This window comes from Tauraco erythrolophus, chromosome 9 (genome assembly GCF_009769465.1).
Source record: "Tauraco erythrolophus isolate bTauEry1 chromosome 9, bTauEry1.pri, whole genome shotgun sequence".
Lineage (NCBI taxonomy): Eukaryota > Metazoa > Chordata > Aves > Musophagiformes > Musophagidae > Tauraco > Tauraco erythrolophus.
The window spans coordinates 5,097,547-5,124,019 of NC_141473.1; the positions used below are offsets into that span (position 1 = coordinate 5,097,547).

Consider the following 26,473-nt stretch of genomic DNA (forward strand, 5'->3'; position numbering starts at 1 on the left):
ACATTACTTACTTGGACCCATCCTCACTCCAGGTCTCTCTCCTTTTCTACAAGCAAAGTCACTGTTGTGCTTCCAGATAACAAAATTATTCCCTTTTTTGTGAGCTCAAGCTTGTATTTTGTAATATTGTACGCTCTCAGCTGAGAAGAGATGGAGAAACAACAGATATCGTGCACGTTTGCTCTGCAAATATGTACGTATTTAAACCTGCACACACATACACATGGCCTGGGACCCTGGCATGCTTGACAGTGTTCTTAGAGTCTGCTGCCTCAGCCTACAGTCATCCCTCAAACCAGGGATTTTGCTTACTATTTCTTCGCTAGTCATTCTCTCAGAAACCTTTGGCTCACGTTTTAGGCCCCAGACCTTACGTATCACCACATTCCTGAAACAAAAACCAAAAAAACACACCACCAACCCAAACACCGAGAGGTCATCACTTCCTAAGCTGACATCAAAAATTCAATTTCTGCCCAACATCACAGTCATGTACCCTCAATGCCAAAAATCCAATGAAACTGAGAAGAAACAGGGATGGTGCACACCTATCAGAACAGAGTCAGCATGTTACTGTAGTGACGTATTATTCATATTTAACTCAGGAAGATCTCCTAATTTTTTCAAAACCAGTTTGTATTATCAAAGAATCCATATCTAGCTCATGAAAAGTTACACAGCATCCCACTTACAACTCGTTTACTATCTCTATCCGGTTAACAGCTCAAGTTTGTTAGCTTTCTGCACACACAGAGTCCAGCTTCCTCGCCATCACCACCTTCTTTGGAACGATCAGGTACTACTCCTGTTGTCAGCAAGTTTGTTTTCTTAAAGGTAGTAAGGTACTCCCACTAGCTGAGCAGGCACTGGTAACTCAGAAGAGAAGAAACCTGGAGTAAAGCATGAATCCAGTCACCACTCCAAAATACCCACCCCTTAATCATCTTTGGTAAGCCTCACAGGAGTTTAGCTCTGTCTCTCCTTACTATTCACTACAAAGTGAATATTTAGGGATTAAGTACTTCCCAAACATCTGACACAAGCTGCTCTTACGACAGTAGTCTGAGTCTGTTCTGCAAATGCAGCTGGATGAGGTAGCTTTTATCGGTGCTACTAACCAGAAAATATTCATCTTTATTTCCACAGGCCAATCGGGAACGTGTAACACTGAATGTATTGGTTTTAGCAGAACAGGGATTTGCAGGTTTAGTGCCTTGATCAGATCTACATTCCTATGCAGAAAAATAAACACAGTGTCCAAGTTGTTTTTCTAATATTACTTTCCTAAGAAATACTTGTTTGTCCAAGTTCAAGCATCTTCTCCACCCACTCCCCACTCCAAAATCCTCAAGAGGCTGATACAAAATTTGATTACAGATTACACTTCTTACCAACTGGCAATAAGGTAACAAGATATTGAGAAAAACAGAATATTTTCATGGGTTTTGTGGCCAGAACACTTCCACTCTGGGAAAAGCTCCTGGTTTTTCTGCCTTTCCACTCATGCTACTCCATAAACCTTAGGATACCAGGTCAGACCTGCAGACTTGGAACAGACCACTCAGCTATAGACTGAAACTCTACATTTGCTTCCCTCTACCCTCAATTCTTCCCAAGCATCATTAATTTTAGCCTTTTACGCAGCATGTGAAAAAAAAAACAAGTATCACACGTTCAAGTTCTTTCCTCCAGAAACAGTTAATGGCTCTCCAGCAATGACAAGTCACTGAGATAAACAAGCCCACCTACTACAACTTTAGGCTTTCACAGCCCTGTGAAAACATTGCCTGGAGAGCCAATGTTCCCTGGGTAATGAAGAAATTCCCAGTTCATCTCACTGGAAAAAGACGAAAGGTTCAGAAATTTTCCATCAGGAAGACCTACAACTCAAGAATTCTTGCAACTTAAAAGGTTGGTCTTAACATTGGTTTCACAAACAGTAAAAGGTTATTACACAAAGTTGTTTTCAAAAAACTTATGGATATTTATTGAACAATCAGGAGACCAGTGGAAGTTTTCATAATTAGATACTACAAAATGTGGTAAGTTTTTCTAAAGGTAGACGAAAGTTGCCTACAGGACTGAACTTATTTTGCTACAGACAGCAAGGAAAGAAAAGTTTCACTAACATTATATGCAGGAAAGTAATGACAGATTAAGACATGCTAATATACACAAATATTTTGTAGTTAAAAACAACATCAGTACAAAGATTGTTCTTCTCACTTCTACTGTTTCAGTTTAGTCTTGTTAAGAGCAGGTGGGCACCTCTTGGAGAGAAGTATCACCAGATGTCTAAGTAGACCTGAAATAAATAAACTGCATTTCAGCAAGCAATATTTAGAGTAATCACAAGCAGGTAAAACATTCAACATTCTATAAAAGTAGAAAGGTGCAGAAAGATCACATTCACTTGGATCAAGATACAATACAGAATAATTTAGTGATCAAAAAGCTCATCTTGCCAAGTTTTCTTTACGTAGTATGGCACCACCTTGATGCATTTAAGAATGCATCGTGCAGAAGTGCTAAGTGATTCAAATTAATATGCAAAAAGATCACTACGAAACAGCTATTAGTCTTCTGTCCTAAATAACTTATTTTTAGAATAAACCAGAGATGACTCACATTACTGTAACATCAAAATACACGCATCATTCTTAGTGCCCTAAGGTTGGCAGAAGCAACTTGTAAATGTCAGAAAAGCATATAAACCTTGTTAATGTTTTCAGAAATTCATTTAAAGATAGAAACAGGTCCAAAAAGATGCCTGTCTAAATGCATTGCAATTACGTTACAATTATTTTCCAAATACACAGATATGCTCTGTCTTTTCTCAGCTCATTACTGACTCAAACAATTTGCCCTTCTGGGATCAATTGTTTGCTAATAAATAATTGTTTACAGTCACAAAATGATATTAAGGAGTATTCTTATTAGTTTTCCTTCTACAGCCTAATAAGATTCAAAACTAGCTGATTCCCAAGAGCCTAACCTTAACCTTGCTGTGTTTAACAGCCCAGGAAATGATGAACCATCTGTTTCAGAAAATAATGGAGGGCCAAGAGGAAATATTGTTTAATTGTAGATTAACCTCCTCATACGGCAGAATGAAGCATCTACAGAATTAGCAACCATAACTAGCACTGAACAAAAATAACTGAAAGCAGCTCTTACTATTACAAGACCAATAGCAGCAAGTACTCTTTTATCACCTTTTTTTTTAAGCCCCCCCAAATATACGTAACAAGTACAATCTGATTTTAAAAATAAATTTGAATTCTCACGTTTGGATTTTTTTTTTTTAACTAGGAAGCCCCAGAAATAAATACTTTTAAAAATAAATTTGAAATAAACATCTCCAAGTGAGAGATGGTGTATTTATTCTTCTGTAACTTCCCCCTCCCATCTCCACAGCGATAAAATGGCTGCTCTGAAGCAATATACAAGTCACCTAAGGGGGGAGAGAAGGTCTTGAGGCTTTAAACTCAAGACCTTTGATCACTTATGTGTGTCTATTTACCCAGATGAATGGTAAGACAGTTTGAGTACTAGAAAAAAAAAAAAGAGCAATGACAAACCTCAGGAATTTGAAAATAAAACCAGCTGCTCCTGTGCTAGCATAACGAAGAGCGGTGCAACTCCGCACCGTGACGGCAATTTTTCTGTGTACCATTCATGCCAAGGCAAGCCTAACAGAAATCTTTTACCTCCATCAATCAGCGTGCCCCATTTTGACAGCAACAGCGAGAGAAAAGTGTGTTATCAGAGGGCTGCAGCAAACTCCAATACACGGGAACTGAGAAAGCTTTTCCTTGATTTTACACAACCTTCCTGGCACAGTATCTGGATTCTCTGCTGACCGCGACAGCCTCAGCGTGTAAAGATTTCATTAATTCTGAGTTTTAAACAGCCAAACACAGCAGCATTTACTCAAATAAATTATTCTTGAATTCTTCACTTAATTCTTGAAGCAATGAGCTAGCAATAACTCCACAGCTTCATATAATAGCACCTATTCAAAACGGGCAAGGGTTTGACATTCTTCTCCTACTAAACAAGTAGGCACAATTTTATCCATCAGACGTCTATCAACCCACGGATATTGAAAGCTTGGGAGAACAAGATAAAATCAAAACCAACCCTACTGTCAAGCTGCGCTATCTGCCGGCGTCAGTAACGCTATTCATGAATTTAGGAAAATTAATAAATCTTGGGATGAATGCTCAGAAAGTCTCAAGCACGGGCGAAGCGTACTCACTTGGGTTTTGTTTCTGCATCTGTCACCTGGCGAATATAGATACCATCTTCAGGATGTTCAATGTCATCCATTTCATACATGTACGAAGAAGCTATTGCAAGGGTGGTTCCATCGTTGCTGAAGGCAAGTGATGCGATGCTCGTGGGATACCGGTGGAACTGACACAGCCGCTTCTTGTTAAACGGATCCCAAATATTCACAAACCCATCAGAGCCTCCTGAAAATTAATTTTGAAAAACTGATTGTAAATTATAATTGGGAGAACAGTAAGATTAAAAAAATACAGCAAAAGGGAAAAAAAAAACGGAAAAGAGAAAGCTACTTGGAATTACTTCGCCAGTAAAAACACAGGGTTATACAGATTTGCATAATTCAGTAAAGAGCACAATGAGTATTTCCCAAAATTCTTGTTAAAGCAATTAACTCTCACTGTATCAAATAATTGAGAAGCCTTGGTCATTGCAAGAAATACGATTTAAATGCTTAAAAAGTAAGGGCACATGAAGCAAAGGCTGACCTGTTTAAATCAAAACTAAAGGAACTGATGCAAGCGTTACAAAAAATTGAGTATCTACTCTACCTGTAGCAAACGTGTTGTGGACATTATGGAAAGAAATAGCATTAACTGGATAAATCTGCTCAATGTTATTTTCCTTCAAACGGTGACACTTGAAGGCGTATTTCTTCTTCTGGATTTCTGGACTTGGATCCAAGTATTCCACTGCAACACGACCTTCAATAGAACTTAAAACGTAACCCTATTAAAAAAAATTGGAAATACACATTTTAGACATTTACAACTGGAGAAGAGATTGCAATACAATTTATCTTACACCCCTTTCAATTCAAATAAATGAAGTGTAAAGTCTTAAATTGTGTACAACCAGAAATTGTTTGTTACCGCAGATCCATGGCATCATCAATAAAATCTGCTTCTAAGAAAGAAGTAGAGCAGAAAAAAGCTTTCTGAGAGAGATTCTCATTGCACCATCGTTTAAAAGTCTGTCAGCTTAAATTATCCTTGCAGGTCCAAACACAAGCTGATTTGGGGGGGTGGGGAAGTTAAGAGCGACAAACCTTGTATTTGCCCACCTATCCCCCTGGGCCTAAATATCTGAAATATTAGAGATACTCACGGGACTATTTAGTTTCAGAAGTACATTATATTAGAATTAGTGCAAAGTTTTATACTAGCAACTAAACACTCAAGTTGAAACAGTATTTTCAGTGCAACTTCATTAGAAGTGGTGTCCACTTATCCAGTTAATTACAGTCCTGACTTAGAGCAACCTGAGATGCTTTTATTGTACCTTCTGAGCTAAGCCCACAATAGATCTTTTCAGAAGCAGGACTGTAACAACATCTAGCCATAGCAAGGTTCTTTAAAATCCATAACACAATACAATCTGGAAGATCAGCTTGTTTTACTATAACTAGAACTGCGAGTTCAAGAACAAGTAACTAGGTCTCACAATTCCTCTACTGTCACTATGTACACAGGAAAATTCCCTTTCAAATTAGTTTGTCAGAAAAAGCTAATCTTGCTTTTCTTCAGAAAGATTCCTCTGAAGAAAGAGGTACACTACGTTAACCTACACAGAACAGCTGTACGATCATCTAAATTGTACAATTCCCCCTAGATATTGGTCACGGGTTCTCGAGGGCATGACACAGACTCAGAATTTTTAAAAAAAAAGAAAAACATAAAAATGACATTCATATAGTTTTAAGCCTGCCTCTGTTCACAGGCTATTGAAGAACCTAGGGCTACAAAGCATAAAGGTTGCTGTGCAACTGCCAATTCTGCCTTCCTCTCTTCTACTGCAACTTTGTGGGGTTTGGGTTTTTGGGTTTTTAATTACATGTCAGCATTGTGGTGCATTAAATAGGTAACTTTCAAAAAAGGAGACAAAACTGAGAAAAAAACCCACCACAGTACACTGGTTAAGTCAGTGGCAAACATTTCTAAGCTGCGCTGTTAAAAAGGGTTAGCCTGGAATAAGAAGCCTCAACCCCTTCTTACCCCCTCCCAGAGTTTGATTATGAAACTTGGAAGACAGAAATTTTTTTGAAACGAGAGAAACACGCAGAAAACTTGAAAAATAACCCGCCGTTTTTCCTAAGGAATCCTCAGCAGAAATAGAATGAATGGCAGTTCCCATACCTGTTTATTGGGGAACGCCCTGATACAGCGTGTCTGGTACTTCAGGCTGGACTCTCTGCGCTGCTGAACGTAACCCATGTTCCGCAGATCCCACACCAGCACCCTCCGGCCCGCCGTCCCCACAATCAGTCTATCTCCAGACACAGAAAGCGTGTAGACCTTTAAAAAAAAACAATTTACAATTTTAACACTTACTAGCCTGGATATCAACTGTTCTTTGTGCAAAATAAGATGTCAGCCATAGGCAATAACCAAACAGGTGACGTTTGTAATGAAGTTTATAGCTATAGAATTCCCTTTTTTATTCCCTTTTCCCAAATTTATAACTCAAATTTGGGATAAACAGCAGTGGTGTGCAGCGGGTTATTGATAAGACACTGATGCAGCTTTTCAGAAGCTCACCCTTAATTCTTTACCCTGGCACACAGCTGAAAAATCAAGCCCAATTCCATCCCATACTACATATAACTGATTTAGGAAAAAAAGAAATTAATATGCACTTGTGCCATTTTAAATTTTAAGCACAATTATTCAGTTACCAGTCTCCAGATCTCAGTGATATCTAAACAATCTTCCACACATGAGATTTCTTCCTTTTGCTGGTGTTACCCATGTTCTAAATGCTACACGTGGTACAGGTGTATTTATGTATAATCCACAAGGGAAATCAGTATTATTCAAGTTTTCCTCAAAAATTATTTCAAGCATTACATTTATTGGATAGTTCAAGGCAAGAGGAAAACTATCAATTCATGATCGTGCAGTTTAATCCTACAATACCACATCACACATTTTCTTCTTGGTTCTCCTGCAGCCAGTAATCATGTGGTTTTCTTTTTAAATGGAACACTTCAAGTTGAGCTTCATGTTAAAGGGAAATAAATTGCCAAGAAATCATTTAAAAAAAAAAAAAAAAACACACAGTACTTTGTATACTTTAATAAATTTAAGTGAAATTGAAGGAAGCAATATGCTTGACATCATTAAAAAAGACAGTGGCTTGGAATCCCAACTCTACTCCAAAATTGGCTCAGAAATTCTAATTTTTCTCAAATTTCTCATTAAAATATTCAGCATATAAATTTTTCTGTTTGCAGCTACTACTTGTGATGCAGTTAATCTGGAAATATGTGCTATCAAAGGGATTACAAGCTGGTGATACACAAGCAAGATGGAATCCAGCTCCCCATAGCTGTCCTGTCACTGAGCTGCTAACAGGAGAAAACTGGGAGAATGAGCTTTTCAGAAGTGATCTAATGCAGCTAAATCCACAGGAAATAGATACTGTATGTACCTCAGGTCAAGAATCAACAGCGTAAGAGACCTGGTATCCTGCCAGAAAGATCCCATTTACTTTTGGCACGCGCTTTACAATTTCACTCAAGCACCCAGTTTCACATTCTGGTTCTCTGATAAAGCCCAGTAAAGCCATTTGGTTCTGGTAAGACTGCGTCGAAGTATCAGACAAAACAACTTTTCTTTTAATTTGCTATAACCATTTCTGGAGAAACTATGTTTTCAAAAAGTTAATTGCTAATAAAAAAACTAATCAGACAGGTGTGTGGGTATACGTGTATGTGTATACACATATACGTATATACAAAAAACTTCCTTCCTATACAAAATCCACCTTCATTCAGGATGCATTCTTGCTCTAAAATGTGATTTTTGAACTTCCCTCTTAAAACTGAGGTCTTAAGACGGGAAAAAGTCTTAAATGTTCACATAGGAGTCGCCTAAAATTTCTGATGATCCCAACTGTCAAATCCCACTTAGGTATAAAAAGGGAGAACTTTGAGCCAACAGCAGTTACACACTTTAACAAGACAGTTTTTCAAATATCTCTTTGTTATTGATGTAAAAATTGATCCAAAACTATTAATAAACATTACATAAGACATGTTTGTACACATGTATGGAAACAAAGGCATAAGGAACATTAAATATCTTATACCTTCTTTACAAACTGATGTCACACCTGTACAGCAAGTATTCTTTCTACACCACACAACCATAAATCAAAGGAAACCATTGTCATGCAGTCGAGTAGGCGTGCACATTTATCAAAGGCAGCATTAAAAAAATGACATCATGAACCTTGCTGAACCAATAAGCAGCTTGATTCACTGGGGCTGTCCATTTCATGATGTTCTGTCAGCAATTTGTCACAGTTCTTTACATGCTACATATGCTATAAATCAAAACTAGAAATAATGCAATTACTTTATTCTGAACAAAGGTCTTGCCAGGAGTAGATCCAGCTCTGTTGCAACAAGAGTAACAGCTATTTAGAGGCAACAGGGAACGTAACGATGGCTCATAATTAAAACCTGACAACACGATGGGACAGAGCTAAATGAAATTTTAAAAAAATATTCATATGTATATTCATATGAAATTTAAAAAAATATTCATATGTAAAATTATCCAGCAACCCAGACTGTGTTTAGGAGCCTGTAAAAAAGAAATTATTGTTCCAGAATTCTTTCAGTGACATCACTGTGAGCAGTATAAAGATTAACACACTGCACAACCATCAGAAAAAGCTGAAGACACGACATTTTACCTTGTTTCTCTGGGTTTCTCATTTGCACAGAGGATTTTAGTGTTAGGAAAACGTCTGAATTTACTAGGCACTAGTACAACGACAGGTAAATTAACAATACGAGCAATTCTATTCAATTTAATACAAGTGAAAAAATTAAAATATTATTTCAGGCAACGTAAAATGTCTCCTACTATATCTTTATGTATGTTCCAAAATAATCAGAGCTCCTAACTGCCAGAACCTGATCTAAATCTTAACGTTTCAGGAAATCGATAGTGCATACTACAATTAAGCCAAGGGTTATTAACTACTGCTTCAATTTCACAAGCTGGTTTTGTCAGGTTTTCCTTTCTCAGCTTTGTTTTAAACTATAAGAATTTGGTCCACATGAGTACTAAGAATGAAGTTATGCTCTCCCACTGATGAAAGCTCCAAGTCTTAACCTAAAAATCACAATATATTCTGAATGCCACTGTTTAAAACACAACATTTTCACAGCTTAGAAACCATTAAAATTAACTTTTCAAATTCAGGTCAGCTGAAGACAGTCCTCTGGTGACATTTAACCCCTCACTGGCTGTATGATTTAACACACCACCTGGAATACAGCATCCAGTACATACCTTTTCAGGTTGAGAGAAGGTTCCTGCATTACAAGGAGTCCTGGGATCCCACAGCTTAACTGTTTGATCCCAGCTTCCAGTCACCATGACATTCACTTCTGGACAATACTCAACACATCTGATAGGAGCATCATGGGCACCAACAAGGTTTTCTGTAAGAAAATACAATATATTGTAACTTTTCTGGCTCTACAAACAGTTAGAACATGAAAAATAAAAAAATAAGTGAAAAATAAAAGGAGGACACACTACTGCAGTATGAACACAGTTTCCTGACATTCCCATGGGTGTGTTGATGTGCTAGGAGTCCCTTTAAGGATAGCTCAGTCTTCAGAAGCATAACTTTTGCAAAGATCAGGAACACTGAACTTTTAACTTATGTCTCCTGAGACTAGGGAAGGAAGTTAGGAATTTTAGGCAGCCACAGAGAGATCTTCTGAGGTATAAGGAAGTGTCCAGTATCAAATGGTATCGCCACCTGTGATGCAGATACTAGGACAGAAAGTGACTTAAGCTTGTATATATTGACATTATGACCACGGAAAAGAATTAATATCACATATCAATAAAAATATTACTATAAACACTTCTAGAAAGCCATCTATAACTGAATTACTTGACATTTTTCAAGTTTGTCGAGCTCTGGCCACTGGCTGGCTCTAGTGACCACATTTGTCTCAGGCTGAGACTGGCTTTTCTCTTTAACACACATAGAAACACACAAAAAAGTGTGACAATCCAGCTCCATGTTTTGCACCAATGAGGCACGGGAACTGTGTTACTTCCAAGGAATGTTTTGTTAGGAAAAAAACGTAGTATAAGGCCATGATGTTTGAAAAGGAAAAGCCTTCTATACATTCTGCCACACACATGAAAGGCCATTCTAAATATGTCTAAATCGTAAACTTTTGGAAAATTACACATTCAGTTTTAGTTCAGCTTAGCTAATTGCCCCTAATTGAGACATGGTAGCTTATGGCAGAGAAGGATTATTATCAGAAATCGAATTCAAGGCATCCTACAAGGATCTACCACACTTTCTGGCAAACTGCCAAATGCTTTCATGCTTTTCAGGTGGTACTTTTTAGGGTCACTAGTTATTCTGCTAGATAAAGGCACGTATGATGTGAACCTTAAATCGACAGAGTGACAAGTATACAGCTATTTCCTTTCCTTCCATTTTCACCTTAAATAAATCAAGAAGAAATAGACACGTAAAATACATCAATATTCATGACATACAGGAATATTCATCACGGGAAAAGTTTAAACTCTGTTTGGTAGCAACAGATTTGGTCCTTCTGTTAAAGGTGTTACAGCACAATCTTCAAATGCACAGCAAGGAATACTGCCTTGTTCAGTGCCTCGGTGATGAGAGAGGGCTGCATGGCACAGGAGACTACTGAGCACTTACTGACAACTTAAACCAAGAGAGGCTACTACTTAAAGCAAATACGCTCCATCTGAAAAGCTTGAAACATATTCTGCTCATGTAAGTATATAAATTTGAAGCTTAGAGCAGTTAAGACTACTTTCAGAATTCAATCTGCTCACCTTGGTCCGTGTTCAGATCGTGCATTTTCAATTGCTGATCTAATCCTCCACTCCAGGCATGGGTAGGATCCTATAAAACAGAAAATTTCACTTTATGGCACGCGTTAAGTTTCCCTGGCTGCTATACATTTAATCTCCTAGGTTCATAACACAGAACCTGCTTTCGAGAGTTTGGAAAGACGGGAATTAAGACACAAGGGTTAAGATTCAGCCCAGATCTAAGCAGGCAGATGACAGAAGCTTTGCAAGATGTCTAACTAAAGCACTTTGAGCTATATAATTTTTTTAAATTTAAAAGTAACACTAAAAAGAAACAAAAGCAGTTAGAGGCTATATCCAATCATTTCTACTTCTGTAAAAGCAAAACACATAATGCTTATTTTTAAATGGCTGCCAACCTAAGTCAGTTCCACCTAATTGAAGGATATTCTGTTTAAAACTAATCTGGAAAACAGAAGCCATTTGAGATCCTGTGCGTTGATCCACAGTACAACACTAGCTACGTGACAAAATGCTCAGAGAAAAAAAGCACAGACAGAATTAAAAATTTAAACTGATCCTTAAGACATTCAGTAACACATTACGATCAAGTCACTGGAGGACACGCCAGAATACAATGCAAAAAAGAGACTAATCGAAACCACCTATTTCAAAACAAAAAAAAAGGCAAAACAGAAAGGTGGCACAAATAAACTTCAACCATTCCTATTTCAAACCCAGTGCATCAAAAACACAGAAATCAAGTATCTGGTAACTGGCTCACTTGGAACAATGCTGCGTTCCCAAAACAGCCCAGTATGAGAAGGTTAAAAAGAAAAGAATAATTAGCTACAGGCAGTTATTGTGTATAATGATTTCTGGCTACACACTACCAGTAAAACTCTTTGTAAGAAACATACATACAATTTACCATGCCATTGCAGAAACAGCACAAACCAGCTCAAACTACTTTTGCCTACCACTTCTACCAGAAGTAAATTACTTGTGTGCCTGCACCTTTCACAGGGAATATCTCTACTTAGGACTAGAACAACATTCATTACAAGAATAATTGGCAGAAGTAGACTGTTATTTTCAAACCTAGATTTCAGATGGGATTTTACTATCCCTCTAATTTCACAGACTTTCAACTTCTCACACACCTTGGGCACTATATATATATAAAATAATATTTTAAAAAATCACCTCACACACTTACATAAAAAGCACAGTCAAGGACAGCTCCTGAATGCTGGTATTTGAGTCTCATGGTGTTGGCAGGAACATCATAGAGCCGGACAGTTGTGTCCCAGGATGAAACAAGCAGAAACTGAGATGTATTTGGACTAAACTTTACTGACGAAATACCATCATCTGGAGTCTGATTTAGTTTGAATTCGTTTGATCCTGTCATCTGAAGAAAAGACAATAACACAGATGCAATTTTAGTAATAACGAGAACATTAGCCTAGCAAGTTAGTTAGCTAACTGATCCATCTTAAAGGTAACTCAAAGTAGACCTGAAAAGTTTACCAGCTTTTGAACAGAAGAAGTTCAGAACAGCCAGATTTCTGACACTCTCTTTAAAATTCAAAATGCTGATCACTGCACAAGACATCAATAAATTCCTCCCCTTGTAGAGAGCTTTTAAATTTAAATATCAAATATAACATGGAATAAGCAGTACGAAAAGTTTATTATTATCATCTATAAGCTTAGATATCATTACTCACAAACGTATTTTTCCCCCACTCTACTGTGTATGTGGCTGTATTTTTACAAGAAGTATTTATGAATTACTGTAAGCACCAAAATTTATTATTTATTTTTGGAATTACTTCCAAAACCACAAACAAGCAGAAAGGAATCTGATTTGAAAACTCCAAAGAAAAGTGATTTGTTTCTGATTCGGTATGACAGTCATATTTCCAAGAATTGCAATTGGATCATCTTTTAAGCAGTTTCGGGCTCTCTGCAATTTTCCAACCCTTAAGCTTCCATAAGTGCTACAAAATATTTCCAATGAAACAGCTTTAAGATTATTTTTATCTCTTACAGAGTCTAAAGAAGATAAAGTAAAAAAGGAAAGTTATGCTTTGTGGGGTACTGAAACGTAGAGCAAGTACATAAATGTGATGTGCCAGGAAAAAAAAGATCAGCAATCAACTGACAGATCAATGACTCCGAAGGTACCTGCAGCACTCACTTCACAGAACTAGTTAGTAGTACACACAAAAATCCAAAGAGCAGACTATGAAAAGCCAATTCCAGCTGGGAAAACAGTGCAGACCTTACAAATACTCTGAAAGAAGAAACTGTTAATTATATGTACATCAACAAACCAGCTAAAACTTTTTTTAAGGCTTCAGAAAGCCCTAAGAGCACATTTCCCTTGTGCTAAAAGGGCAGAGAAGTAAATTAGCTCGGATTCTCTATAACGCCGTCACTCCTTACTGCAGAGGTAAGGTCAGACCTCTGAGAATAAATCAGGAGACGATGAGCTAGGACAAGGTTTGGATTTAGTGCACAGTTATTCTACTTCAGCACCTGCCAGTAACTGAACAATCAAGCTGTACAATAATGTGAGCACCACACATTCTTACACTGGAAAAATCTCTCAAGTGGGAGCTTTGGGAGGTGTTCTGTAAGACATCCTTAAAAAAAAAAAAAAGCGCTATGTAAACACAAAGTGCTATTTCTGCTATTTAACCACAAAATGAGAAAAAAAAAATAAGACCAGGAAATAAAAACTTCTTTCTTAACCCCTTTTTCCAGCTCTGCTTTAGGAATACTTGGGGAAAAGATACGCTTGAGAATCTGCCAGATGTATTTCTATATGAATACTATAGAGAATTTGGCAGGACCTTCATCATCCTTGAAACAGTGAAATATACCTCAGTGAATATTTCGGATAAACACACAAAGATGGAAAACCTAAAGGAATTCAGAGCAACTACAAGAATCAGACTGGATGCACTAACTGCCTTGGCTACTTGTGGCACAAAAATTAAAGAACAAAGATGACCATTTGAAGCACCTGCTACAACAGTTAAAACCAGCCCAAAAGCAATCAACAAACAGCACTCCAGCAAGTGAAGTTACTTACATCAGACACCCGGAAGTAGGTCCCAAAGGTATTTTTAATCCAGAAAAATGTATAAAACATATCAGAATTTAAGTATATGCTACCTTTTACGTATGTCACAAAAAAAAAAAAAAAAGAGCTCTGCACACCCTGACAAATGGAACTGCTTCCCAACCGGGACTGCCAAACAACAGTAGCTGTGGTGCCCACCTCAAACACCACCAGTCCCGGTGAAACGTTCCAGCACCACGAGAGACACCTCATAAAGAAGGTGTTACGGGGAAGGCGCACGCTGCCCAAACTGCAATGCTGGCTTAACGACAGCGTGCATCTTTGCAACTCCATCCCTCCCGAAAGCTCGTTTGGACTGAACGGAGAAGGAGTTAGCGTTTTTACACCCCCTTTTAACGCGGCACACCCCACCGTTCAGCCAGACGGTAAGCGCTTCCCGAACAAAGCAGGCCCGTTGGCTGAACCGGCCTGCGCTCTCATTAGGAAGGCTTTAAAAGTACCGTTTTCATGTTGCACGGCTTCCTCTCGCTGCTCCACCCCCGCCAAGGAAAAACTTTCTTCCCGCCGCGGCAGCGGAGTACGGAAGGCCCAAGGCGTCAGTCCGGTCCCGGCGAAGCGCGTCTGGATGCGGGAGATGCTGCGGCGGGAAGGGAAGAGAGTGAAGCAAGGGCCCGAGAACGGGGGGAGGGCCAAGGCGAGACGCTCCGGCACCCGCGGCCGCACCGGGGAACGGACGCGAAGCGGGCTCCCCGCCCCGGGAGCGCGGGGGGCAGCGGGAGAGGCCGCGGCGCCCGGTGCGGCTGAGAGGAGGCGGCCGCCAGCCCGGGCAGGCCGGGGCGGGCCGCCCGCAGGCCGCCGCGCCCGCTCCGCCTCAGCGCTGTCCCGCGACGCGCCCGCGGCCGGCCCCCGGGCCCCGCTCGGAGCCCGACCTCACCTCAGCGCCTCCGGCCTCGCCGACAACCGTCGCCGCCCGTGCGCGCGCACGCCCGCTCGCCCCGCCCAGCTGCGCCGCGCCGCCCCGCCATTGGCCGGTTTGAAAGGGCGGAATGCGTATTTCCGGCGTGCCGCCGCGGGGCATGCCGGGTTGTGTAGTCCGGCGGGGCTGGCGAGGTCGCGAGCGGGGCGGCCGCCTGCCTCTCCCCGTCGGTCCCGTTGTCATCAGCGGCTGCTAACGGGGCGGCGTGGGCAGCGGCGGCGTGGCGGCCCCCTCCCCTCCCCCGGGGCAGCCACGCGGGCGGCCCTCAGGAGGGGCTGCGGCGGCCTCATGCCCGCCCCGGGGCGCCCGGGGCCGCGGTCGAGGTGAGCACCGTCCGGCTTCCCCCGCGGGAGCCGGCGGCGGCCCCGGCCCAGGCGTGTCTCAGCCAGGCCCCAGCGCCAGGCCCGTGCCGCGTGGGCCGGGACAGGCTGTCACGTTAACGGGCAAACACGAAACACCAATTATTCCCCCTAAAAAGGAGTCCGAAAGGCGGAGCGACGGCACGGGCACCCAGGTGCCACGCTCCCCTCGGTGCCCGCGCCGGCAGCGGGGCTGTGCCCACCCCGGCCTGCCGCTACCGCCGGGCAAGGGCAGCGCCGGGCTGCGAACCGGTGCCTGCGGCGTAAGATTCTGGCGGTGGAGCCCTGGGAGAGCCGTCCCGTTGCCACGCGTTGAATATCCCCTTATTCCCTTCGGGGGTGGGTATTTTTTTTTTCCTTGTTTTTTTTTTCGTTACCCCGTCGAGGCATCCTCGTTATTGCTGCCGTGTACATCCCCCGCGCTCGGTACCGCCGGTACCCGCGGAGGCGGTGGCCGCCGTTTAAATACCACCTGCTGCGGGATTTACTTTTTGGGGTGAAGGACAAAACTTCATCCTCCCGTCCTCGGTGGGGAGGCAACCTTGGGTGCCCCGGGGTCAGTCACCGGGAGCTGCGAGCCCGCTGCCTGCCACCGCAGCTTTTGGCAAAACACTCTGCAAACCAGAAAAACGGCCCCCGTTTCGAAAAATGCTCCTGAGCGTTTGAGAAAGGCCCTTCTTCTTCCAGCCGAGCGTAGGGGAACGAGCCCCGCCGGCCCCGCGGGGCCACGGGCGGCGGTACCGGCAGACCCGCCTGGGATTCCCAGCAAGAAACGAAATAACGAGCAGGAGGCAGAAAATAAATAAACCCTCGGTGTCACACGTCGGTTTTGCTCTCCTGCGCGTCAGTCCGAGGAACCGTGGGCCCTTCCCGCGGCGGCGGCGGAGGCTCCCCGCCATGCCCGGCTCGGCTGCGGGGCACCCCCCGGTCCCGGGGTACCCCTCCGGGCAGGGCCGCACGGCTGGAAGACGCGATCGAGCTGGCAGATTTACAAACGAGGCTTAAAACGTTTTATTATTTTTTTCTTTCTTTAAAAATATTTACAGATCTGAAATAACGCTTTTTAATTAATTTTTTTTTTCAAGTGGCAGGATAGCGGGAGGGGAAGGGGGCGAGCGTCCCCCCGGCGCCCCGGGCTCTCCGTTTGCCCATCCCTCCCATCAGTTCCGTTCCTCCGTCCCCGCCGCGGAGGCGGGCCGGGACCCCGCACGGAGCCCCCGCGGCGGCGCCGGCCCCAGCCCTGGCTCGGTCCCGGTGCCGGTGCCGGCCCCGACGGGGCGGCCGCGGGGAGGGGAAGGCGGCGGTTCAGTAATCGATCTTGTTGTAGAGGTTGTAGAGCGGTAAGGCCGAGAGGTTGCTGCCGGGGTAGTAGAGAGGGGCGGGGAAGGCGATGGACCGGGGCACCGGCACTCGGAGGAGGGAATTGTCTCTGAACACCAGCGGCATCCCCACCAAAGTCTGCGCCGAGGCGTGAGCCATGTTGGCCGCCTCCAGCTCGGCCGAGAGCTGCCGTTTCCACTTGTTCCTGCGGTTCTGGAACCAGGTCTTCACCTGGGTCTCGGTGAGCTGCAGGCTGGAGGCCAGGCAAGCCCGCTCCGAGCTGCTCAGGTAGCGCTTCATGTCGAAGGTGGACTCCAGCTGGTAGACCTGGCTGCGGCTGAACACCGTGCGCGTCTTCTTCTTGGCGGCGCCGGCCTGCCGGTCCCCGCCGTCGCGCTGCCGGTCGCCGCAGGAGGGTGAGGCGGGTCCCAGCGGCTTCTCCTTCTCCTCCTTACAGTCCTGCTGGGGGGGCGAGAGGAAGGGCCCCCGCTCCCCGCTGCCCGCCGCCGCCGCTCCGCTCACCTTGGCGCTGCCTGCAACAGAGCGACAGCACGGGGGTCGCACGGCGGCCGGCACCGGCACCCCCGAAAGCCAACACCCCCCCCACGCCGCCCCGGCTGGCTGAAGAACCGAGGCGAGCGCCCGGGCAGCCACCTGCCACCTCCGCATTCCCTCTTGGGCTGTCCCTGTCCCTCCATTACATGGGTGGAAGGAAGGATGGAAGGATAGAAGGATGGATGGATGGATGGATGGATGGATGGATGGATGGATGGATGGATGGATGGATGGATGGACGGACAGACAGGTGGCTGTGCTTGCCTCAGTACCAGACTAGGGATGCTTCCCTACCCGGTACGAGCCGGCTGATTTTACTTTATAGCATTGCGTGTCACAGACCGTTTACTCAGAATTAATGCTAAAAAATAAACGTCTTTCTTCCCCTTGCCCCAGCGCTGTAGATAAGTAGAATCTAAGAAAACGAGTGTTATCCATCGCATCGCGCCCCTTCGGGGGAATCAACCCCGGGTGGGGTGGGAAGGAAACAAATAAGCCATCTTATTTTCAACAGAGTCCCTTCCTCCCCGCTTCAGCCGCGGACGGCGCAAATTCGTTCTGCCCGAAAGCAGGAAGGGTGCGGAGATGCCCCCCTCCCCCCGCCCCCCGCCCCAACGGGGGGGCCTGGCCCGGGCTGAGCCCTCAGCGGCCCTTCCTGGCGGGCCCCGTCCGCCCCGTCCCGTCCCGGTACTCACCGAGACAGGTGAAGCTGAGGGGCTTGTGCTTGTGGCACGCCTCGGCGGGGCCCTGAGCCTCGGAGCAGAAGCAGCCGCGGTGCTTCCAGCTCTCCTCCGGCTCCTCGTCCTCCGAGGAGAGGGAGAGGGTCCGGCCGCGGGTGGGCCAGGCGGCCGCCCTGGCACCGACTTCCCGGGGGGGCTCGGCGCTGCCGCTGCCCAGGATGGACTGGATGGTGAAACTGGAGATGGGAGCAGCCGGCGGACAGCACTTGCTCGGGTCTTCTTTGCTGCTCATCCTGGGTTCATAAGAAAGCAGAGGAGGGAAGCTCTCGCTTTAGAGGCGCTCGGGGGGCCGGGGTGCGCGGGAGCGGGGGGGTAGCGCCGGGAGCCTGGGGGAAACCGGCGGGGGGTTTGTTTTGGGGGGTGTTTTCGGCGTGCCGCTGCCGGCTCTCCCCGCGCCTGCCCAGGCGGACTGCATGCTCCTTCCCCCGCGTCCCTATTGATCTGCGGGCGGCGGGCGGCGGGGCTTCATTTGCATGGAGGTGGCCTCCGCCGCACCAATCACGGCGGCGGCGGCCACGGAAAGTTTGGAAACCCGCAGGGTCCGGGGTGGAGGGGGGGTGGGCAGGCACCAGGGCCGGGAGAAACCCCCGCGGGGTCCTCACCGCCGCCCCCGGGCTCCAGGGGTTACTCTGACCCCGCGCCCTCGGGGGAGGGATGCTGAGCGCCCGCCGTGCCTCCTCGCCCTCCACCTCGAGTGGGTGAGAGGGACGTGGGCTGAATGTCTTATGCCGGCCGGGGGGTGGGTGTTGGGGTGAACATCTTGTGGGTATCCGGGGATCTTCACCCTTCTTGCTCATTAGAGAGAAGGGGAAAAAAATTAAAACAAACAAACAAACAAACAAAGAAAACGCTAAGGTGTGTTGGCTGCTCGGCAGCACTGGGAAAAACTCCTTTAAGATATCGGGGTTTGTGCTGCACCGCAGCCCATAACAAATGTCTCACGAAATGCCTCCTGCGTTTCCTTCCCAGACTCTGTAAGCCGGGGGGAAGCAGGGAGGGAGGGGACCTCCTCCTACATTTCCAAATAAACTTTCTCAGGAGTCTGGGGCTCTTCCCCTCGAGGCTGGGAGGGGGAATAAATCACAGTGATCGCAGCTCTTCCCCCACCACTCCTTCCCTTGGAAGGGAAAAATCTGCGGGCGGCAGTCTGTGGCCGGACTAGGGCAGCAGCTGCTCTGTCACACCTGTCCCCAAGGGAACGGGAGGGAACGGGGGGCGAGGGCAGGGACCCCACCGGGGGGGGTCCCTCACCTTCCCCGGAGCGCTCGGAGACGCGGCTGGACCTGAGGGACATCCCAGACCCACTTTTGCTGTGGCCTGGGCCCCCCTTCCCCCGGGCCTGCCCCGGAAATGCGAGGCTGAGACCGAGCCCCGACGGCTGCTTGGGGCGGTGGGCTGGGGCCTCCCTCCCCCGGCGTGGACCCGGCTCCTGCTTCCCCGCTGGAAAGCTGCAGAAGGGAGCCCCGGAAACGGAGCCGGTGTGGAAGGCACCAGCCCGGTCACCGCTGCCCCGCGTGCCACACGACACCCACCCCACGCTCCCCCCTGCCCCGGGCAAAGCAGCCCACCCGCTCCGTCTCCATTTCCCTACTGCCGCCGCTCCAAAGGGCTGTGTCCCCTCCTCCGGCTCTCCTCCCCTCTGGAGCCACTCGTGCCCGTGGGCAGGGGCTGCCCCCGAGCCCGCAGCCGGTCCTGCCAGCCACACCTGGAAACATCGTTGATTAACGAAAAGGGGGCGAGTTTTGCGGCTGGTTGGGCCAGTGCCCCCGACCCCGCGGGTCAGGGGCCACCAGCATCGGGAAAACAACCCCGGGGGGCTGCTGCAGCCCCCGGGTGCGGCTGGGGAGGCATCCCGCGGAGAGGAACGAGCGGCGAGCGCCGCTCCAGCTCGGAAATCCCGGTGGTTTTGATCGCGTTCGTGCCCAGGTGCCATACCCTTGGCCTTGGCAGGGGCCCCGACACCGAATTTTTAACCCCGGGTTGCCCGAACGGCATGGGGCGGGGGTCCCAGCCCGGCTCCGGCTGTTGATTCCTCGCCCCCGGTGCGGTCGTTCCCCCTCTCCAGAAACATACACCCCCTCGCCCCCCCCCCCCCAAAAAAAAAAAAATCAAATCAAGGAAAGCGAAGAATGAGATGGAAATATACAAATCAATAGAGACAAATGTCAAGACGTTTTAAAATGACATTTTCATTAACTCCGAGTCACCATATTATGTCTGGTATATTGAATAAAGTACTTATAATATAATTAGGTATAGCGAGATGACGACTGTTACCCAGACCAGCGGCATAATCTTTAACTACTTAACCACTTGATAGACTCATTAATGGACTAATTGATTAGGAAAAGTGTTCCAGCTCCTCCTCTCCCTGTGAGGGGCAGGTGCTGTCCTGTTTTACCACATTAACCTTTTCAGTGCTTTTCAACAGGGTCGCGACACATTACAAATGGTCAGCTTTAATCATGATGTCAGCTCATTAACCCGGAAAGACCCCGCACTGAAATACAATTTAAGAAATCGTCCTTCATCCCGCTCTGCCGCCCCGGCTGGCCCCGCACCCAGACCCCAGCACCCCTCCCGCGGGTGGGGAGCGGGGCAAGGGGGCTCCGGGCAACAGCCGTCGAGGGGACCAGCCCAGGCTGGGGAGAGCCCCTGGGGGCTGCCAGCCCTCGGTTTCTTCACCGGGACGGGCCCGGAGCAGGGAGGGAGAGCGACTGAGGAGCAACCCCGCTCCCCCGGCAGCCCCCCGACGTGACACCGCAGTGGCACCGCTGGCCTCCAGCTGCCGCCCACGCCAGCGCTCCTTTCCTTCAAAGCCCACCAAGCAGACCGGTGTGCTCCTGGCCCCGTCCTCCCTTCCCCACGGAGGGGGTCCTGCCCGCGGGAGCCGCCCGGGTGGCCATTCCCGGTCCGTTCCGGGGGATCGGTGCCGGCCGGGACAGGATGCAGAGCCGCTGCGGGCAGGCGTGAGCTCTGCCCCGCCACAGCGAGAAAACAACCGGATTTCTCTGAAACGAGTATTTAGGGAGAAACTTGGGAAACCGCCGCTCCGCTCGGGAGGGAGGGAAGGCAAAGCAGCCTCTGCGGGATGCTCGCCGTCGCTGTCGGGAGGGGAGGACGGGCGGGCCGGGCCGGCCCTGGCGCCGCTCCCGCGGGGGGAAACAGCCCAGCCACGCTCTCATTACCATCTGATCAAATATTCATCAGGGCAGGGGCTGGCGGCCGCGTTAGGGGTTTTGCGTGGGGGCAACCCGCGGCCGGCAGCTCCCACCCTCCCCCCCGCAGCCCGTCCCGTCGGGGCACAGATGATCAAACGCCGCGCAAAAGACAAACTTTGAAAGACAGAGCGAACGCTTAAAGTTTAGATCTCCAGATTATTACAATGCTCGATATTAAAGTGGCCCTGAGCAAGCTTTCGAAGGGAGCCTAATAAAAATTGATCTCCGCTGCTTTTGCAGCACTCGGAAAATAGGCTTGTTGAGCGGCCGTAATATCGGGAGAAGGTTCCCTCCGAAATGACAGATGAAGTCATAAACAAGTTTGATCTTGGAATCAAGCTTCGATAAATATTAAACACAGTCCCCTTTACACGTGTGGATTATGATATATGGCGCGTCCAAACTTTAAAATAAGGAAATACCAGAGAAAATGATCTCAATAAATTTTCTAAGTATAAACGTTGATTATGTTTCGATTTTCATTCAAGAGCCTCTGCTGCTCGTTTTTTGGTGCAAATGACATCTCGCAATAGGCTTTTGGGGAAAAGGGCTCCCTATTTGAAAAAGAGAGCCCTAGAGGTGTACAATTTATGTAATCTGTGGCTGGAAAATGAATCGTGTAATTTATTGGAAAACAGAAAGTCATGAAGATTGGATCAGCATAGCCTATCCAAGGCCCCCTATCCATCAAGTTCCAATTAACAACCTAACCAGAGAGCTTTAATGTGTTTCCAATCTAGTGGCCTGATAGACTCATCAATTCCTCTGGGAGAAATTAAGAAAATCGACCGCCCCTTGGCGTTGTAGTGTCATTCCTTTCTGCAACTATATGTCAAATTAAAAACACAATTAAAATTTAAACTGTTTCAATCAGAGGGTGCCCTGCAACCTATGTTTCACTTAATAGAACTTTGATGAAAATCTGATGGTTCCACTCCATCATGAAGGCGAATAGAGCTGAGGAGAGCAAGAGATTCTTTATATTTATTTAAAATATCGGAGCTCAGGAGAGCCGAGACCAGGTGACCAAACCTAAGAGAAGCGGAGTTTTGATTCTCGTCGAGCTGCCGCTTCCCACGCCCGCGGGAGCACCCGGCGGGGCTGCTCCGCACGCTGCCCGGGCGACACGCGTGTCCCCGCGGGGGGACGGGCGTCCCACGGCCCCTTCCAGCGCGGCAGGAAGTGGGGCGAGGGGGTTTTAAATCGGAAGCATCGCGCTGATCGGGAGAGATTGGCTGATTTGAGCTGTAAAATATGCACGACCGGCTCGGCAGAGTCACGAAGGACCTGGGCGCGGATTCCTCTTCCCGCCGTCCCCCCTCGCCCGGGCCAGCCCCGGGGGATGCGGGGTGGGGGGCTGCCCGGTGAAAGGCTCTAGGATTTGTCCCCGCTTCGACTTTATATCCATATAAACAGGTTCAGACGCCTCCGTTGGGCAACTTTGCAGGCTCAGCCCGGGGATGCGGTCCCGGGGAGGCGGTTTTAGCTGCCCCGAGGGCTCCACCTCGGCACCCGCGCACGGCGCGGAGAGGAGGAAGGCTTGGCCGAGGCTATCCCCGCACGCCGGGACACACTTTCACCGGGCCCGTTCCCTTTGCCTTTTTATTTTCCCCACATTTTTTGAGGTGGTTCCTACCCCACAGACTGGGCTTTGGGATAGGCACGGGTCCGGGGGCGGCGGGGACGATGCCCGGTTCCCAATCAGATGGGAGCGGCGAGAGGATAATTTGGATGTGCGAGAACAAACCAAGGTCATCAACACCGCCGAAAGAGCGCAGGAACAATAGATTCATTTGAAACAATATTTTACAGACGTTTCGCGATCAATATGAACTGAAGCATTATGCTGTACCAATCTGTTAATGCTCTTAATGGTCTTCTCATTCCGTTAGCACACTATACTGAGTCGATATAGTAAAGTGATGATTACAGAGACACTTGCAGCATATTTGGGAAAAAAAAAATAAAAATCAAAATACCCCCACGTATTTCCACCATTGTTTTTAAGCGGGATTATTCCCCCGGAGCGGTTCCGTGCGTCCCCACCGTGTGTCCCCACCTCTGCCGCCCGTCCTGCACGTCGCAGCCACTGACAGCGGAATCAAACATTTCCCCCCAACCTGTACCAGAAAATTGGCAAGTCTTTGGATGCAGATTTTTTTTTTTCCTTAAAAAAAAAAAAAAAAGAAGAAGAAAATACCAACCTCCCAAAGTCTGTCGCCGGGAGCGTGCGGCCGCTGGAGGGGCCGAACCGCCGGCGGGCTCCGCTCCGCGCACCCCGGTCCCTACTTCAGTCCTCCGGGAGGCAAAACTCTTCTGAATCCCTAAATCTGGCGGCCGGGGAGTTTTATATCTTTCCCCTCGCTGTTTGCTGTACACAGCAAGCCTCTATTTACTACCAAATAAAAGAAATACATGTATGTTTCGACCACAAACAGGCGAGCTAGTTCTGTTCAGCCGAGCTCAAAACAGTGGCCGAGAAGAACCGTGTTATCTCCCGAATTGCAAACAAAGGCAGAGATTTGCCGAGCGGGGTTGCAGCAGTAAACACAAGTGGCCGCGGAGTTGCTAACAGCTTAGAGGAATGAAGCAACTTTCTCTGAATTACACCACCCTCCTTGCCAAACAGTTTTTTGTCTCTGTAAAATGATTTTATTTTTTTTTCTTTTCGCCATCACTCAAAACGATTGCTTTCACTCCATCCGAGCGCAGCAGTTGATGCGGGCTCTCCAGAAACTTTGGGCAGGGCCGGGGGTGCGGAGGGGGGGGTGTGTGTGCAGGGGGGTGTTTACCTTGGCAGCTTGTCCCGCTCCTCGCCGGCCCTCCCCGCCCGAGAGCGGCTCAGCGCAGCCGGGGAAGCCGGGTCTGGTGCAGAGCCCTCGCTCGCTGGGCATCCACCGCCAAGTGCCATCTCCTCCCTCGAAGGGAGACATTAAACCGCTCGCTTCCCTTTTCGCCGGAGGATTCGGGGGTAGCGTGGAGTTTGGGACAACCCGGCTCGCTACGGATGCGAACAGAATGAAGAATCCCGCTCCGAGGGCTCCCACGCGGGTGGGGAGGCAGGAAAAGCCCGGGACAGGCCGGGCAGTGCCGCCGCAGGACGGGTGCGAGCAGGGGGGGCAACGAATTGGGTTCACACGCCCTCAGCCCACCGCCAAACTTCACCGCGCGGTTTCACAGCCTGTTGTCCGAGGTCGATTCCCCGGCGAATAAGGGCAGCAAGTAGCAGAAAACCTGGGCTCTGATTTTCCTTTTTTCTAAAAAAAAAAAAAAAAAAAATTTTTTTTTTTTTTTCCTTCTAATTAAAAAAAAAAAAAATGCTCCTACCCTAGCCCCATCAACCCCACCAAGATCAAACCTCCCCCTGGGAAATGCCCCTGGCGGTGCCGGGACGTGCAGGACGGGCCGATGCCCGCTGTCCGCGCTGGGCCCGCCGGTGCCCGCACCCGCGTAAGGTCCGCGCTGCGGGGGACGGAGCCGCGCAGGCGGGGGGCGACTGCCGGGGAAGGGCCGGGATTATCCGGAATCGTTTTCTGGGCACCGACCACAAATATATGTGTTGGGTTTTTTGTGTTTTTTTTTTTTTTTTTTTCCCTTGCCGTTTGATAACATCGTGCTACCGCGCTGTAAAATGGAAAGACGTATTTGTTCTTACAACAATATTTTTAATGAGCTGCAAGCGACTTGTCCCAAAGTTAGTACTGCAAACACAAAAGGCATCACTCTGTTTGCAGGCGACACAGCGAGCAGCGTATTTTGACTCCGAAACTCTGTTTATTTTTCACTTACGACCCATTGCCAGGGTTTTTATCCCAAACGAAAAGAAAATGTAGGATGATCTTTTCGCAACGCTGTGTTTGATTTTGATTTCCTTGGCCCGAATTCCTGCCCTCGGCGCTATAAACACGTCGATTCGGGCCAATCTTCGGGAAGCGGAGAACGATCCTATCTCGAAATCACCCTGACGGGTGGATTAACACGAGTGGCGGCTCCGGCCGCGGGCAGAGGGCGCAGCTTTTTTTTTTTGGGGGTGGGGGGGGACACACGACACCCTGGGGTGCCTTTGGGCAAATCCCCCGGAGAAGGGGGGAGAAGGGGAAGGGCAGCTCCGACCCTCGCAGGGAGGCGAAGCAGCCGACGAGGGATGAGAAAGGGGCGGACAGAAGTTCAAGGGAAGCCCCCGGTGGGAAGAGACAGACCCCCCCCTCCACAGCCGCCCCCCTCGCCCGGCCCGGGGGGGCTCTCTGAGGGTCTGGGACCCCCCACTCGGGGTTACCCAGCCGCGATGTCACCGGCTGCCGCGGAGCTGGGAAAGGACACCCCGTCGATCTGCTCCCCGTCGGAGGGGGCATCGGGACACCTGCCCCCCGAGGAGCCCCGGCGGGGACGGCTCCGCGCCCGCCACCCCCGCCAGAAGCCCCGGCCGAGCAGGGCGGCAGCGCTCCCACAAAACGCTTTGGTTTTTTGGTTTTTGGTTTTTTTTTTGAAGCCACACTTCAAAAATGATAAGGAACGGGTTTTATTGATTTTTTTTTCCACCACAACATTAAGTTTATAACAATATAGGCTGTTTTAAAAATAGGACCGATCCCTAAGCAGAAAGCGAGAGGGCAGAGAGTACAACTGAAAGGGAGGGGGGAAATTAAATAAAATAAAGAAAAGAAATCAACCCAAACCCTTGGGAAGACAGCAAACAATTGCCAGACAACAGGTGAGCGGACACTAAGACAGAGAGACTAAAGGTGTCCACTCCTCACTGGATTTCTGTCTATTAAAATCCACATACTCGATGGACATTAGAAGAAAACTGTACATCATATCAAATAAATTAAAATTACCCTAAAGTTGATTGTCCTTCACTTAAAGCGCCCAGCTCATCGAATCTCCCTTATTTATTCACATAAACTGGGCTGATGCTTATTCCCATACCCTGCTCCTCTCTTCTCACTTTCCTTCGCTCTTAATTCCTTTTTTTTAAAAAAAATTATTTTGTACAACATGAACGAACGCAATTATACAGTGCTAAAACCCCTTTCCTCACCATTCAAATAAAAGCAGTGCTTTAAGAATCGTCGT

General features: G+C 47.6%; 2 protein-coding genes across 3 annotated transcripts; both read right to left on the minus strand.

Annotated features, from left to right (window-relative positions):
* Positions 1–1,968: 1,968 nt before the first annotated feature.
* On the minus strand, positions 1,969–15,185 carry BUB3 (BUB3 mitotic checkpoint protein). Of its 2 annotated transcripts, XM_086616519.1 has the most exons (9): positions 15,161–15,185; positions 14,727–14,863; positions 12,349–12,543; positions 11,151–11,220; positions 9,597–9,748; positions 6,426–6,584; positions 4,842–5,019; positions 4,262–4,478; positions 1,969–2,305 (listed from the first exon to the last, which is right to left on the minus strand). In XM_086616519.1, exons 2-9 carry the CDS (start codon positions 14,733–14,735, stop codon positions 2,296–2,298), a joined length of 990 nt encoding a protein of 329 aa, XP_086472645.1. In that variant the 5' UTR covers positions 14,736–14,863; positions 15,161–15,185; the 3' UTR covers positions 1,969–2,295. The 2 variants fall into 2 exon arrangements, with proteins under 2 accessions (XP_086472645.1, XP_009989710.2); XM_009991408.2 differs by lacking the exon at positions 15,161–15,185 and having other exon boundaries at positions 14,727–14,903.
* A 1,681-nt stretch (positions 15,186–16,866) lies between these two features.
* Positions 16,867–18,408, minus strand: HMX2 (H6 family homeobox 2). The gene is made up of 2 exons (XM_086616852.1): positions 18,132–18,408; positions 16,867–17,414 (listed from the first exon to the last, which is right to left on the minus strand). Exons 1-2 carry the CDS (start codon positions 18,406–18,408, stop codon positions 16,867–16,869), a joined length of 825 nt encoding a protein of 274 aa, XP_086472978.1.
* Positions 18,409–26,473: the final 8,065 nt, after the last annotated feature.